We start from the raw sequence: 15112 nt of genomic DNA on the forward strand, positions 1-15112 counted from the left end.
CACATGATCATATTTGAGTGTGATGTGCACATATGAATCAGTCAATCTGTACAAAACCTTTAAACCATCAAAACTACCTGAAATGAGCAAAATTGTTAATTTTAGGAGTCCAAAAATCAATGTATAAAAGGTTTGGGATTTCACTTCCTCTTCTTCTTCTTCAGCGCTTTCCACTCCCCCTCCTGAGTGGCCAAACTGCCGAACAGCTCCTTCACCTTCCTCTTCCTCTCTGCATCTCTAAAACAGAAAGACGTAAAGGTTTGAGGGTTTGTCGCTGAAGCCAGCAGAGGTTTCAGTGATGGCTTCATGCTTTACCTGTTCATGACCTCGTTCAGCTTCTCTCTGGCCAGGAAGCGCGAGTCTTTTCTGATCTCCCTCAGAGCGCCCTTGAACTCCTTCTTGTACTTGTGCTTCAGCCGCTCCTTCTCCCGCTCCTCCCTGGTGCAACCACGCTTCTTCCCGTAGTCCAAGCTGAGCAAAAATCCAGAACGTAAGAACACGTTCAGCTATTACAAAACTCCTAATAACTTCCTTTTGTTAGAACTTACACTTCCACAATCTTGGGCGTCAGCAGCTTCAGAGGAATGGGCTTCTTCTTGTCGAACACCAGCCGACGGTGAGCGGTCGGAGCGCTGCCGATGGCGTCTGTGATTTCTCTGTGGAGCTCCTGCAACAGACAGACACTTAAGAAGCTGAAGACCACGAGGAGAAACTATGTCTGCAACCCGACGCTCACCTGCAAAGCTTCTGGGAGCGTCTGGATGGAGAGATGCTTGGAGAGAAGAGATCTGACAGGCTGGAAGATGTGGGTGAAGGACGGGAGGTCTTTGTAGAGAAGGCAGCACCTCTTCACCAAGTCCAGACACGCCGACAAACACGTCAACCTGAAGAGTTAGGTTTATTAATCCCAACACACTCCAAATACAGAGGTCCCTCACTGATCATGGGAGTTATGCTCTGATAGGTCAAATCTGCAAAGTGGTCGCCTTTATTTTTACAATTATTGTAGATGTTTGAAGGCTGTAAAAGTCGTCACTACATACTTTTCGCTTTTGCTTAAAGAACTATTTGACCAGTAGTGTTATTATTATGATTATAAGGTTTTTAAGCAAAATCCCACAACCTAAATGTCTTAAAAAGACATTTTTCCTGTTGATCAGAAGCCTCTGTTTTAAAAATCTCCTCTGAGGGGGCGTGGCTATGGGAGCGGAGCTGAGTAGCTCCGCCCCCCATCTGTTTATGATAGTTGTGTGTCTTGCTAGCGTAAATCTTCACCGTTGCTACATGAAAGATGTCAAGCAACATCGGTAATGTCCAGTTGAACCATTTTGATCCGGAAGTAATAGTAAAATCATAGAAAAAAAGACCACTGGTTGGAAACACTTTTAAAATAGTTAGAAAAAAATGTTTCACTTTTGTTTTTGTTTTTTTAAGAGTATGACTTAGAAAACTCATTCTGATTAATGTTACAACATTAAGGACCGTAACTGTAACTCGTATGCTACTTGCTTTTATCCACAAATTCATGGAGCTTTTATTTATATAAATTAAGAAATCTTTGTTTTTAAAGGGAACATTCAACATTTTCTATTTATATAATAAAATTAATATTTTTCAGCATAAGAAAAAGGAATGGTGGCTCAGTGTGCTGTTAATAATTAATTAAATATCGTCAATATTTTAAATCGATACAAGTATTGCCAAACGAAATATTGCAATATATCGTCTAATCGATTTTTGCCTTCTGAACACATTCAGTACAGGAGGGACAGCATGAAGGAGATTGATTGACAGGGTCGATAGCCAATCAAGATGCAGAACACAGTGTACTGCAAAAAAAAAGCACAAAAGAAATATCATGTTTTTATTTTAGAGCCCAAAGAAAAGTGATATGTTGACAATATCGCTCAAGATGGTTCACAAAACAAAAATAAACTTGTAAATATATAATTTTCAGCTTTAGGATATATAAATTTTGGAGTAAACATTTTTATAGAAAACAATTTTCTTTTCAAATATTACACCAAACAAACAAATCTTATTTTAATCAGTTAGTAAAATATTTTTTTATTTTATAGGAACAGATTTTGAGTTAAATTCCATCTGAGTTGAGCACAGTACAACTATAAAGAGTCTTTTTTGCATAAACTGTAGAGTCCATGCTGCTTCTCTCTGAGCCCACACACCGGCTGCTGTGTGAATCCACGCCGGCGCCTCAGACCACACAGAGCAGGTAAAAACAGTATGATGGTCTGTCTGCTGTGAGGAAGACTCCCCCTCCTCCTCCTCCTCAGGTCTCTGTTTTGACACCTGCACATCTGCTGCAACATCGACACTAAAATAGAAACTCTACGCTGGAGTTAAAGAATGAATACCCTCAGATTTGATCGTTAAAATTGACATTTTCTGAGCTTGAATTACCCTAAATGTTCTGTTTTCAACAAAACTTCAGTTATTTTCTTATTAAATAACATATTCTACTAAAAATATGCCTAAAACAGTAAGTAAAACAAATAAGTAATAAATATTTTCTGCAGATCTACCACATCTGCTGGTTATGACCAACCTGTGATGATCTCTGTCCAGGTCGTCTTTGAGCTCTAAACATCTGGTAGCAGACAGCGGTAGAGGTTTCTTTTTCCAGCTGCGGCACGACTCCGGGTCGGACAGCACCAGCAGGTCGCTGCACTTCCCAGACGGCCTGAAGGGCGGCGCCACAGTGTAACCTGAGAGCAGTTTTTCCCAAAGATATCAGATAAATATTTATGCGATTAATGCAAATTCTGGTAGTTCAAAGACTGTGGGTTAGAACGAACCCAGAGAGGTTTTGTCCCGCACGGCCAGGTGCAGCGTTCCTGTCAGGAAGTTGACGAGCTCGGGCAGGAAGCGTTTGGAAAAGGAGACGTACTCCACCGTCAGGCAACACAGAAGTAATCCTGTCGTCACGTCCTGAAAGGATCTGACGGGACACTGCAGGAGAACAGATCAGGAGCACAAAGTCAGAGAAGAAGTTCTGGAGAAATTTCCACAAGAAGAAATCATCAAAATGAACACAATATTTGATATATGATTTCCAACTGGCAGTTAAAATCTAGGTGTGTGTAATTTGTTCTCTGTATTTGAGTCGTCATGCGGTGATCCATCTGGTGGTTCAACCCCCCAATCCAACCTCTGAATGCTGTTAAATGTCAAGCGTGGAGGCATTAACTCCTATTTTTAGTCTTTGGTATGACTCGATTTGACTGGATTTGAACTCACGAAGCTCCAGATCATCACACTGCCACCACCGTGTTTGACAATTGGTGTGTTCTTTTCAGGAAATCTTGTGTTTTACTGCTCACAAAGCAAGTTGACCTTTTAATGTCGCCACTTTGCCAATTATTTTTACACAAACGTTGGAGATGGTAAAAAATATTTTAGGTTAAATGTGAAAAAACTTTGATGTTTTTTATGTTTTGTTTAATTTTTAAAATCCCACTCCAACTATATATATGTTTTTCTTTTAGAAATTCGCCTCTGAGTTTAGTTTAAGTTAGCTGCACTAATTTCCCAGCATTCCTTTGTTTTCACTCTTTGCTGCAAACTAGATTTATTTTACTCTTTATAATAAAAAACCTTTGTTTCACAAAATATTTTTTTTATTTTTTATGTTTGCGAGATATCTGAGTTTTGAAGATTGCCAAGGATTCAAAAACAAAGAAATGAGATTATTCTTCGCACTAAGATCTTCAATCAACTTCCTGAAACTGAAGGTTTCAGAAGAATTTTTATCAAAGAAATGTAAAAACTTTGGAAGATCAGAATCCCAGCTGCAGCTGCACAGGTATCTGGTTTACCTTTGTGAGCGTCAGACTGATGTACAGCAGCGCCGGCGTGGTGACGGGATGTCTGAAGTCTGAGGTGGGGAACAGCAGCGCCGTCAGCTTCAAGTAAATGAGCTTCAACCACAAAAACAGTAAAACAGACCCGTTGGTCAGTAAAACCCGTCACCAAAAGTTTCCTGCTGGAGTTCAGCATTTTCAAAAATAAATATCTTTAGTTATAAATAAAACCAGAAAGAAAACATTAATTATTAAAACTAAACGTTTTTCCTCATTCAGCACAAAAACAACATACCGTGTCTAAGGTGGGGAAAGGGGCGTGGCCTTTGAGTTCGATCAGCTCTTCCACGCTGTGAGCCGCGTCGGCGAGGACGCGCTGCACGGCCGCAGCAGCCGCGTCAGGAAACATCTGGCACAGAGCGTACAACTCCCTACAAACACCAGAACACACAAACATGAGGAAATCCTCGAGCCGGATATCTGTGAGGTCGCTTCGGCCAAACTCACGGGACGAGCTTATCGACGGCGGTGAGTTCGGGAGGGGTTCTGAGGGCCAGCTCTCCGATGTACTCCAACAGAAATCCAAACAGTTTCTGAGGAAACAGACGGGGGGATACTTTTGGCAATATCAAACAAACGAACAAACAAATAAAATATTTTTTTGGAGTATCAATCCTACCTGCAGTTTGAGCTTATTCCCTACAGCCAGACTGGGGTGGTTGCACTTCTGGGTTCTGGCCACTATGAGGCGCTGGTTTTCCGGGGTGTGACCGCACAGCAAATCTTTCAAATCCTCGTAACTCTCTGGGGCTAAAATTAAAACCGATATTGTGAAATAAATAAATAAAAACGTAGAAATGGATCAAATTAAATTTCTGCTTTAGTAACGAGTGAATTTACCAGCAAACGTGTACGGAAGCTCCGCCTTGGCCGCCTGCTGCTGAGCCTTCATCTCCTCTTTGCTGAGAGTCTTCTTCGGTTTCCCGTCATCCTCCTGGTTTTTCTCCTCATCCTCACTTTCCTGCTCTGACTCCAAATCTGACTGCCCGTCTTCTTCTTCTTCCTCTTCTTCACTGCTGGCTTCCTCCTCCTCCTCCTCCTCATCCGACTCCTGCTCCTCTCCACTCTCTCCTTCCTCATCTTCTGCTGCCTCCTCCTCCTCTTCCTCAATGTTCCATTTTCCGTCCTTAATAGGGATCAAACGATAGAATCAGACCGGCGGCGGATAGAATCAGACAGAAGAGGTTTCAGTCGCAGACCTGATAAGCCAGAGTCTTCTTGTCGTGTTTATCCAGGATGAAGCCGTCGTTCAGGTCGTCGGCAGACATGCGGGTTTGACTCTGCGCTTTGGTGTCCTCTTCCTCTCCCATCATCCTCCTCAGACGGTCGGCCTGGGAAAAGATCAGCGCGAATGAAACAAAAGGAACAGATTTCTGTGGTAAAAGTAAAAATAAAGAGTTTTTTTTTTACTTCTAGCTTCTGCAGTTTCTCCTTCTCCTCTCTGGCCAGCTCCTCAGGAGTCTTCATCTTCTCTGATGGTTGGGCCTTCATCTCGAAGCCGAGCTCCCGCACCATCATGTCGTATTCATCGAGCTGCGATAACAAAGCAGAGATGAATGGAGCGCTTCGTCGTACGAACGGGAAACTTTACGGACAGGGCGGCGTTTGCCTACTTTGGGTTTCTCCTCTGGTTTGTCGGCGAGTTCGGTTTTGGCCGTTTTCTTCACCATCAGACTCTGGATGCTCTTCCACTCCTGATCCAGCTTCTCCGTCAGCTCCTGCGCCTCCTCCTTCTGCACCTGCCGCTCCCTCTGAGAACAAGCGTGAGTCAAGGAGAGCGCTCCAGATCATCTGCGGTTTATAAAAAAGAAAGCAGCGAAGCACCTTCTCCTGCTTGGACTTCTGGATGAGTTCTTCGATGAGCTCCTGCCTGGACTTGGCTCTCTGGTTTCCGTCCTCCTGCTGCTGCTCCCCTGAGGTTTTCTTCCTGAGGAGGCCTCCTCCTCCTCCTCCTCCAAAGTGGGAGGCAGTCAGCTCAGCTAGGTAGAGAAAAAAAAAAGAGCTGAGTTTTCGTGTTGCAAATTCAAACAACAAGAAAGAAAATAAAACGTTTGGTAACATTCTTCATAAACATCAGGTGAGATGGCAGTTTTCTACCAGGTTTTATAAAAGCTTCATAAGATGCCACTTCAACTGCATTATTCTAAGATTATAAAGCCTGTTTTCTAATGGAGAAAAAAGAAAGATCTAATGGAGATAAATAAAGGATTCATTTGTGAGCATCTGCTCCAAACTCACCTGATAAAAGGCCTTTCTCTTCTGACTCATCATCGCTGTTCACAACATCATTGAATTTCTCCATTTCAGCCAGTGACTGCCCGTAGTGAGTCAGCTCCTCTTCCTCATTCAGGTTATACATGTCCTTTTTCTCATGGATGCGCTGAAATCACACAGAAAAAAAGCCATTAAGCCCTTATCTATCATCACAGTTAAAGCAATTTTTTTATTTTTATAGTAAAGAACAGATTTTCATGAGAAAAGTAACGTGGATGTGTGATCATGTGACTGACCTGTCTTTCCAGGGCAAACCTCTGGAGAATTTTGTCTTCTGGGGCCATCTTGGCGTCATACTCTCCGAGTCGTCTGTCTACGAATTTGCTGGCCTTGTTCTTCTGCTTGTACTCCTTTAACAGAGTCTCTTTTCTCTGCAAAACAAAGCAAACTAAACTCAAGAGATGATCACAGTTAAGAATCGCTAAACCTCCAAACTGATCAAAAATGTATCAGGAAGTGACAATAAAAACTAGACATCTGCTGTTCACATTTAAGCTCTTCCTGATGAACGTCACAGCACAAAACTCAGATGAGTAACGTTTAATAAATTGATTTGATCTAATTTAAATCAAAATACAAAAAATACGTATTTTCTCTAATTTTTGGGGGGACTTTTTACAATTTTTAAGCAACTTAAAAAACCCAGAATTTTTTCATTTTTAGACTAAATTTTTAGACTAAAATATAAATTTATTTTTAAAAACATAAATGTATCAAATTAATGGACTACATTAAAAAAAAACAGGCAAAAATCCCATTCTCTGATAGTTTTTCATGAAAGAAAAGACGATTGTTCAGTCTAAACTACATGTGTCTACGTAATTATATCCGGCCCTCCAGATCATTTTATTTTATTGTTATTAATGGGTCGATATTATATTACACTTATTTTTAATTTGTATAACTTTGAAAAATATATTTTTAGGGAGAGTAAAATTTTGAAAGTTATTTAAGGTTTAAGTTGATTTATTCTATTTTCATTCATAGTAATGTTAAATAGTTACATTTTAAGTTTTAAAATTTTAGTTGTAGTGTGTTCAATAAATGTTTATCCTGTCGGCCCACAACCTTAAGTGTGTTTTAGATTTTAGCTCCCTGTGCGATTGAGTTTGACACCCATAGTCTAAACCATTGATTATCAAAAAAAATAAAAAAATAAAAAAAAGAAGAAGAAATTTGAACAATAAGTTGATTTTTGAGACATAAACTTGATTAAAACTCAGTATTTTTGTGGTACCAAACCTTAATATTCATAATAACAACTATTTTGTAAACAAATAGTATTTTATCCCAATTCAAAGTTAAATCTTTAGCGGTTGTGTCATTTTTTCCCAAGTGGGCAGCTTCAAAATTCATCATTGAAGAGAATGTTTAGCACTGATGCTGAATGTAGAAAAATAAACCCTTAAAATAGTGAATGATGTATACAAATGACGTATTTAAAGCTCAAGTCGCTAAACAATCACAGTCTTATTCACTCATTCACACCTTGATGGTGGTTCTGCTGACATACATGGCGTCAACCCATAACCAGAAGCAATGTGGGGTTCAGGGTCTTGTCCAAGGACATATTTTTGGGTAAGATGGGAACCAAACCTGCGATCCACTGATCAGAGGTGATCAATAGATCTTTTGTCATGGCAAAAGTTTAAACTGTAAATAAACTTTTTTTTTCACTATAAAGTATAACTACAGGATTATTAGAGAAACATAGTAAAACTGATTGACTTATAAAAGTAAAAAGACCAATAATATGTTCTAAAAACCACAGACAACTGCATTGGACTGAAATAAAATAGAGTAAATTTAGCAATTAAAACCTCCTCGGCTGTTTCTAAATTGATTTAAGGTAGAAAGTTTAGAGCTTTTGTTATGTCTTTAATATTATCAAAGCTGTCCAAAGCACAGAACTATCAGGATGAACAGCAGAGGAAGGTGATCTCGCCTCCTACCTTGTTGATGGCTTTGGATCGAGAGACTCCCGGCAGACCCACGTCGTGTTTGGTTTTTCTTCCCAGAACATCAAACTTCTTCCGGTTGATTTTCACCTCAAACGGGTTGTTTTTGATGGCAGGATTAGTCTTGGTTTTGCGGACCTTGTCAGCAAGGCTCCTCTTCTTCGGAGCCTTCCCCATCTGAGACAAAAGTGGAGGATTGGTGGATTTTTATCCACGAATTTCCCTCATGTCTGCACATATTTACTGAGCTGGTTTAAAACAGTTTGGTGCAACGATAACGAAGGTAGCCGTAATAATGTAACTTAGTCAGCATTTGATTAAAAAAAAGTGCAAATAAATGTACTGACTTGTAAGAAACTACTTTATACGATATTTAAAGAGATGAGGAAACAAATGAAGTATCTACAAACAAGCTAGTAACAGAATTACTAACCACCAGTAACTACGTAAATGAAGAGTTTACCGTTTAGTTGTGCAGAGGAGGCAAAATGTCAACTTTAAGCAAAAAAATAAAATATAAACAAATATTTGGCAACTCTTATTTTAATTTAAATGTTAGTTCTTTAATATATCCACGTTGTTTCCCTGGGTTTCCATCTTTCTTCCGGAAGCACTAGAGTTCAAGCCAGCCCCACTTCCGGTTTGATAATCTGAACAGCGCCTCTAGCGGTCAAACCGAGAACAGAACATTCGATACATGAAAGAGAGAGAACTCCCAAAGTGTGGGCTTTTTTTGTTAAATAACTAAATATAATAAAAAAGGATGTAAAAATGAATATTTTTGTGAAGAACCGGATTATGGCACCTATGTATAAAAAATTAAGTGATTAGATAAATTTGCTTGTTCCAATCCCTTTTTATTTAATGAATTCAATGTGTCGTCTGCACAAATGTAAATGTTTTTTTATGATTAGAACCATAACGTCAAGCAGATAGCATCATTTCTTTTATTGTACAATCAATTTATGAGTTAATATCTTATGAAGATTTAATAGATCTACTGTATTTTTATTGCTTCATTTTTATTCCTGGAAATTGCTTAAAAAACAATCAATAAATGATGACACCATTTATTAAAACCCTGAATTTCTACACTACTAAAACGAAAAAAGATGAATAACTATTACAATTTATTGGTGATCATTGATTACCTGATAAAATAATGAACACAATCACACTTTTCAAGGTTGTTTATTTTATGGTTGTAATTATGGCAGAACAATGACAAAAACAAACAAAAAACAGATTCAATATTAAGTTTGTAGAGGGAATAGTGAGACATTTGAAGTGAAAGGAGGTGAATTCAGCAACATTTTGAACTTTTTAAACCAAAGAAAAAGTTTGACATGAATAAAAAGAAATAGAACAAAACTAAAAAAACAAACAAAAAACTGTTGATGTCACCCATTAAGACACTGAGCTGTTTACTGCAATCATTTTGGAACTCTTATTTTCATGCAATGTTGCTTTTTTAAATACGAATCAAATTAATTTTGCTCATTAAAGCCATTACAATGACTGCTTATCATTTAGAAAAGAAGGGTTTAACTTGTACAGCACAGCAGATGGTCTGGTGTTAATGCCCTGCAAACTTTAGATGAACTCTTCTGAATCCCATCCATGAGAAGAAAAAAATATATAATTCAGGTTAAAAAGGGAAACATGTTTGAAATACTGTTCGTATAAATTGATGGATTCAAAATAAAAGTATGAATGACAAGGGGAAGGGGGATTTCTCATACTGAGCGACATCATTTCAAATAAAATATTTATTTTAAAAAAGTCCATCACACATGGAGTAGTGTTGCTTTAGTTTTATGATTTTTCACATGAAGAAAAACAAAACATTCTTTTTTTAATTAGGACAAACAGCATTAACCTGAACAGGTGAACTATTGTCCAAATTATCTTAAGAGTCTGACAAAAACTGCATGAAAAAAAATACAAATTTTATGAATTAAAAGAAAAAAATAAAATCTTTGTGAAATTTGACCAGACATCACACAAAGACCAAAGGATACCTAACGTTTTGTGGACAAGGAAGTGGATTTTAATAGGTGACCTTTTTTTCAAAATAAAAGCCCAAATGTGGCCGTCCTGCTCAGCTCACATGCATTTAAACAAGCACCCACTTCTGCAGATACGAGTAGCACTTCATAGTTGTCTGATTTTACTATTACATTTGCTTTGTTTTATTATTTTTAAGAAGACACTTTACATATTTGATACAATCCCAATACATTCTAGTGGTTACAATGGTTAAATTCCTAAAAAGAAAAAAAAGGTCAAGAGTGTGAGCCAGCATGAACATGCAGAAAAGGCCAGGAGGAGTGGAAAGAAAAAAAAAAAAAAAAAAAAACCCTGCATCAATAACGAAAAGCGTCTAAGCAATAAAAACCTTTATGCACTCATTTTTACATTGTATACAAAATACAAAATTGGCACAAACTAACAAGGAAAATAGTTAATAAGCCGGCAACAAATGATATCAAAACAACACAAAGTATGACTGGGTGTTAAAGGGTGCAATTATAAAAGAGGAAAAAAAAATCTGAGCTTTCTGGGACTGATTCAACTGATTCCGATCTAGGGTTCTGTCTTTTTTTTGTTTTTCTTTAAGAAGGAGGGAGTGCGGAACTTTTTCTTCTTTTTGGAGGGAGATTTGCTGGGAGACTCCTCCCCCTCCTGGTCCTCAGCTTCAGCGGGCGCCTCCCCCTCGGCTGCGTCTGCGGCGGGCGCGGCAGGTGCAGCGGCAGGGTCTTCGGCGGGAAGCGCTGGGGCGTCGGAGGGGTCGTCTGGCGTTAGGTCTGGGAGGGTCTGTCTCAGGGTGGCTGCGTCACTCTCGTCCTTAAAGGTTTGCTCTGGCAGGGATTCTGGAGGAGGGGCGGGGGGACAGGTTTTAGATCCTGGAAGCTGCAGCGCTGAGAAAGCTTTTAGCTGAAACTCTATGCTCAAAAAAACGTCACTGCATAAGAGTTTATTTTGAAAATCTGCTTCAAAGCTAAAAAACTGACAGTTTTATCATAAACCAAACCAAGATGCACATCAAATCCTCTCTTCACAACTGCAAGGAGTGAAAACACAGCTCTACTTCTTCATTCTCTCGGCTCAATGTTGGTTTTACCTTCATTTATACAGGAAAAGCTTAACCAGAGCAGTTCCTTTGCTCATCTGAACCCTGTGTACAAAAACAGTACAGTGAAAGACATAGCCTGCAGCAGAAAAAGAGATCAAAATAGGTTTAAACTAAAAAAAAAAGAAAAAAAAGAAAAGGTGAGCCAGAGTGGAAATCAAAGGTAAATGAACTCTCATTATACAGTAAGTTCTGAGCTCACACTCATCCAAAAGGTGTTATTTTGCTGCCTTTAGTTTTCCAGATACTGGAAGCAAAACCCAAACGGATACAAACTTTGGAGGATGTCCCGATCAGATTCTTTTGATTTTGAGTATCTGCCGATAACAGACTTCTGTGACTAGGGGTGTCAAGTTACAGCATTATTTGCAATCTATAGAAAAGTCATCACATTAATCGCAATAAATATTTAGACATATTATTGTATTAATCATGATAAATCAATAGACAAGTTATTGTATTGATCGCGATAAATCGATAAAGTTATCGCATTGATCGGGATAAATCGATAAAGTTATCGTATTGAACGCGATAAATCGATAGACAAGTTATTGTATTGATCGGGATAAATTGATAAAGCTATCGCATTGATCGGGATAAATCGATAGACAAGTTATCGTATTGAACGCGATAAATTGATAGACAAGTTATTGTATTGATCGCGATAAATCGATAGACAAGTTATTGCATTGATCGCAGTAACTCAATAGACAAATAATCGTATTAATCGCGATAAATCAATAGAAAAATGATCAAATTAATCGCGATAAATCAATAGAAAAATGATCAAATTAATCGCGATAAATCTTTAGACATATTATCGTATTAATCACGATAAACCAATAGACAAGTTATCGCATTGATCACGATAAATCTTTATACAAAATATCACATTAATCACGATAAATGTATAGACAAATTATCATATTATTGGGCAATAAATCAATAGACAAAAGATGAAATTAATCACAATAAATCAATAAAAAAATTATTGTATTTATCAGCAATATATCAATAGACAAAATATCACATTGATCGCAATAAATCTATAGACAAATTATCGCATTACTTGCGATAAATCAACTGACAAAATACCGCATTAATCATGATAAATCAATAAACAAATTATCACATTAAACGTAATCAATCTATTGACAAATAATTGCATTAATCACGATCAATAAATAGGCAAACTGTTGCACGAATCGAGACAAATCAATAGACAAAACATAACATTAATCACGATAACTCAATAGACAAGTTAGCTATTTGTTTTATTGCTAATTAATTAATCTAATTTTTAATCTATAACTGTTGTCTTTTTCTCAAATATAAAATAAGGGTAAATGTTTCTTTTGAAACTTGCACTTTGTAGACGGTCCCTTGGCAGCAGTTTCTCCGTTTAACTAACTAAATAATAACATAAACATTAATTTTTCTTTTGAAATGCTTTTGTGGGTCATTGTTTCTGACAAGACACATCAATGGACATTAAATGTCAGTTCAAAACATGGAAGTTTGAGTCTGTGAATACCTCGCTAACTTTACCAAACTGTTTTTTGCGCTACTTGATTAAACTATAAACTGCTGCGTTTTACAACAGTGAGTGATCCGTTTGTGATATGCAGACAGAAAAAAAAGCTAGTAATATGTAGCACTGATCATAATAATAAGTATAAAAGAAATATTTGATCTCTGATCGGATTTTGATGAATTCTGAAACTATAAGCCCAATTTCTGGTCACGTGATCGGATCGGGACATCCCTATTTTTAATGTTAGTTTGATTAAATTGAATAGTAATTTTTTTTCTCTGAGAAATGTTTTAGACTTTAAAAGCTCTAAACTCTGCCGAGCTCCACTGAGATACAGGAGGTCCTTTGTACCAAGTGCGATTAGAGTATATAATGCTGCTGGGAGGGGCGGGGCAAGAGGAGGGGCCATGGCACTCTGAATGTCCAATTACTTTTTACCATTTATTCTCTTTTTAAATTGTTTTTATTGGGTTATTTATGACATTTAACTTTTTTTTTTACTTACTTATTCTTTTAATCTGTATGAATGGTTTAATGGGTGTATGGACTCCCATGTAATTTCTCTAAGGATCAATAAAATATCGATCTATCTAGAAAAATGTTTATGTGAAAATATTTGATTTACAAAAATCAAGCAATGACCAAGACAAATAACTGAAACATATTACAACAATCTGCAAAAATATTTAAAAAATGAATAATTGGCACCCTAAACTTGTCACACATCCAGACTGCGGGCTTAAATCCAAGACACAAAAAGCGTCCAAACAGAGCTGCAAGCTGCCACAGTCCACAGAGGAGCAGCAACAAATCCGGAGAAAACACATTGCAGCCTCCTGGTTTCACACCAGAACAGCAGCGAAGCCCGACTCCAGACACGTTAACGGAGACTGAGGAGCACACAGCCAGCCAGGCTTCACCCACGCTTCCAAGCTCAACCAACAGCAGCCAGTTTGGTTAGAAAGCCACAGGCCAACAAATGACTGATGTACCTGCTAAAGGACCCGTCTGCAAGACAGACAACAGTTCCACATTTTCTCAAACCGTCTTTACCCAGACATGAAAAAGTACAAACAGTTATATAAACAGTCAGGAAGAAGAGCTTTTTACTGAGATAGAATACAGGAAGGAGTGAGCAGTGAGGTCTACTTCAGGATTTCTTCTGGTTTAACTTAAATTCCATTAAGCGAATGGAATTCGAGTGAGGGATTTGTGCAGATTTTTACTTTTGGAAGAGCTCTGAAATAACCCCCACTGAGCCAGAGTTTTAAGTAAAGACTCAAACAGAGAAAGGAGTTAGTTCACGTCACACGACAGCTCTGCTACCGAAGCCATGCAGACACGAGCGTGGAGGGTGATGGGTAATCAAAAAGGGTGGCGAGGAGGTGGAGCAGTGCATACTTACTATGGTAACAGGTACTCTTTTGCATTTCCATCTCCTGATTGAAATCGCAGCCACAAAGAAGAAAAAAAGCACAAGTAGAAACAAATGTCTATGCAAGTCAAACCACAGGCACTGAGTTAAAATAAAAAAATTCAAAATGAGGGAAAAAAGTTAGAAGATTGAAAATAACAGAATGGTTGAGAACCATCCATGATACATTTCCCATCTTCAACCCAAAATAAATAAAAAACTATGAAGAATGTAAGCGAGAGTGGATAGGAAACACTGAACAGATACAGGTTATAAAAACATTTTTGATATTAGATTACACCTGAAACCACCAATCCCTTTTATTTATGTGTTAGCACAATGTAGCTTTTAAATAAAACATTTAAATATACATTAAAAATAATAATAAAACACCAATTTTTACCCTTTTAACCCACCCATATCGGTGTAATCCAATTGTAATAAAGACCAAGAGGGACCCAAAAAAAAAAATTATTAAATTTGATAATTTAACATATTTTATGTTAAAACTGCAGGGGGCAGTATATCAGCATACAGGTAAGAAGGATTATTTCACCACTTATCAATATAATTTTATCTTTAAAATAAGTTTTTGTAAGCTTTATTTATAATAGAACCACACTTTCTAAATCTACAAGATCCAAAGACTGTTTTTTTCTTTGTTCTAAATAGATATTAATAAAGTTTTATACCAGAGAACAGTGGATGCAATTTATTTTTCCTAAAAATATGGGAGTGCAGGTTTGTTTTTTTTAATGCTAATTCATTCATTCAACAGATTTAAAAACAAAGCTTGGGATGGTTTTACGTCAAAGTTGCTTCTTGAATTGGTATATTTTACTCAGCCAGAAGTCTGCTGAAAAAACAAGGTTTTTAACAGTTTAAGACGCACTTTTTAACTTGTTCTTGTAGGATTTT

At 37.5% G+C, this 15112-nt stretch overlaps 2 protein-coding genes across 18 annotated transcripts in view; both read right to left on the reverse strand.

The window, feature by feature from the left end:
• Nucleotides 1-8776, reverse strand: nop14 (NOP14 nucleolar protein homolog (yeast)). Of its 2 annotated transcripts, XM_024299277.2 has the most exons (19): nucleotides 8577-8772; nucleotides 8108-8290; nucleotides 6392-6526; nucleotides 6120-6261; nucleotides 5706-5860; nucleotides 5495-5632; nucleotides 5292-5414; nucleotides 5081-5212; nucleotides 4722-5007; nucleotides 4501-4631; nucleotides 4329-4414; nucleotides 4117-4252; nucleotides 3837-3938; nucleotides 2817-2970; nucleotides 2567-2726; nucleotides 737-884; nucleotides 549-667; nucleotides 316-471; nucleotides 1-237 (listed from the first exon to the last, which is right to left on the reverse strand). In XM_024299277.2, the coding sequence occupies exons 2-19, from the start codon at nucleotides 8288-8290 to the stop codon at nucleotides 141-143; spliced, it is 2583 nt and encodes an 860-aa protein (XP_024155045.1). In that variant the 5' UTR covers nucleotides 8577-8772; the 3' UTR covers nucleotides 1-140. The 2 variants fall into 2 exon arrangements, with proteins under 2 accessions (XP_024155045.1, XP_024155046.1); XM_024299278.2 differs by lacking the exons at nucleotides 1-237; nucleotides 316-471; nucleotides 549-667; nucleotides 737-884 and adding an exon at nucleotides 2078-2321 and having other exon boundaries at nucleotides 8577-8776.
• Nucleotides 8777-9288: 512 nt separating this feature from the next.
• Nucleotides 9289-15112, reverse strand: part of add1 (adducin 1 (alpha)) — a 30041-nt gene continuing 24217 nt past the window's right edge. For 3 of the 16 annotated variants that reach the window (XM_024299302.2, XM_024299309.2, XM_024299301.2), the window contains one exon: nucleotides 9289-10986. In XM_024299302.2, coding sequence (XP_024155070.1) covers nucleotides 10700-10986 — 287 coding nt within the window. In that variant the 3' untranslated portion in view covers nucleotides 9289-10699. Of the gene's footprint in view, nucleotides 10987-11237; nucleotides 11292-13772; nucleotides 13789-14184; nucleotides 14220-15112 lie in introns of those variants that run through there. The other 13 variants (XR_004948776.1, XR_004948775.1, XM_036214471.1 and 10 more) reach the window with 7 other exon arrangements.

This window comes from Oryzias melastigma, linkage group LG12 (assembly GCF_002922805.2).
Source record: "Oryzias melastigma strain HK-1 linkage group LG12, ASM292280v2, whole genome shotgun sequence".
In the NCBI taxonomy this organism is placed as follows: domain Eukaryota; kingdom Metazoa; phylum Chordata; class Actinopteri; order Beloniformes; family Adrianichthyidae; genus Oryzias; species Oryzias melastigma.

Excerpts from the sequence above, each read along its gene's own strand:
- nop14 (XM_024299277.2), bottom strand. The coding sequence starts at position 8,290 with ATGGGGAAGGCTCCGAAGAAGAGGAGCCTTGCTGACAAGGTCCGCAAA. Across the intron at positions 5,633-5,705 it reads AGAAGTCCAAGCAGGAGAAG|AGGGAGCGGCAGGTGCAGAA; the intron begins GTGCTTCGCTGC and ends GCTTGTTCTCAG. Across the intron at positions 4,632-4,721 it reads GCTTCCGTACACGTTTGCTG|CCCCAGAGAGTTACGAGGAT; the intron begins GTAAATTCACTC and ends TTTTAATTTTAG.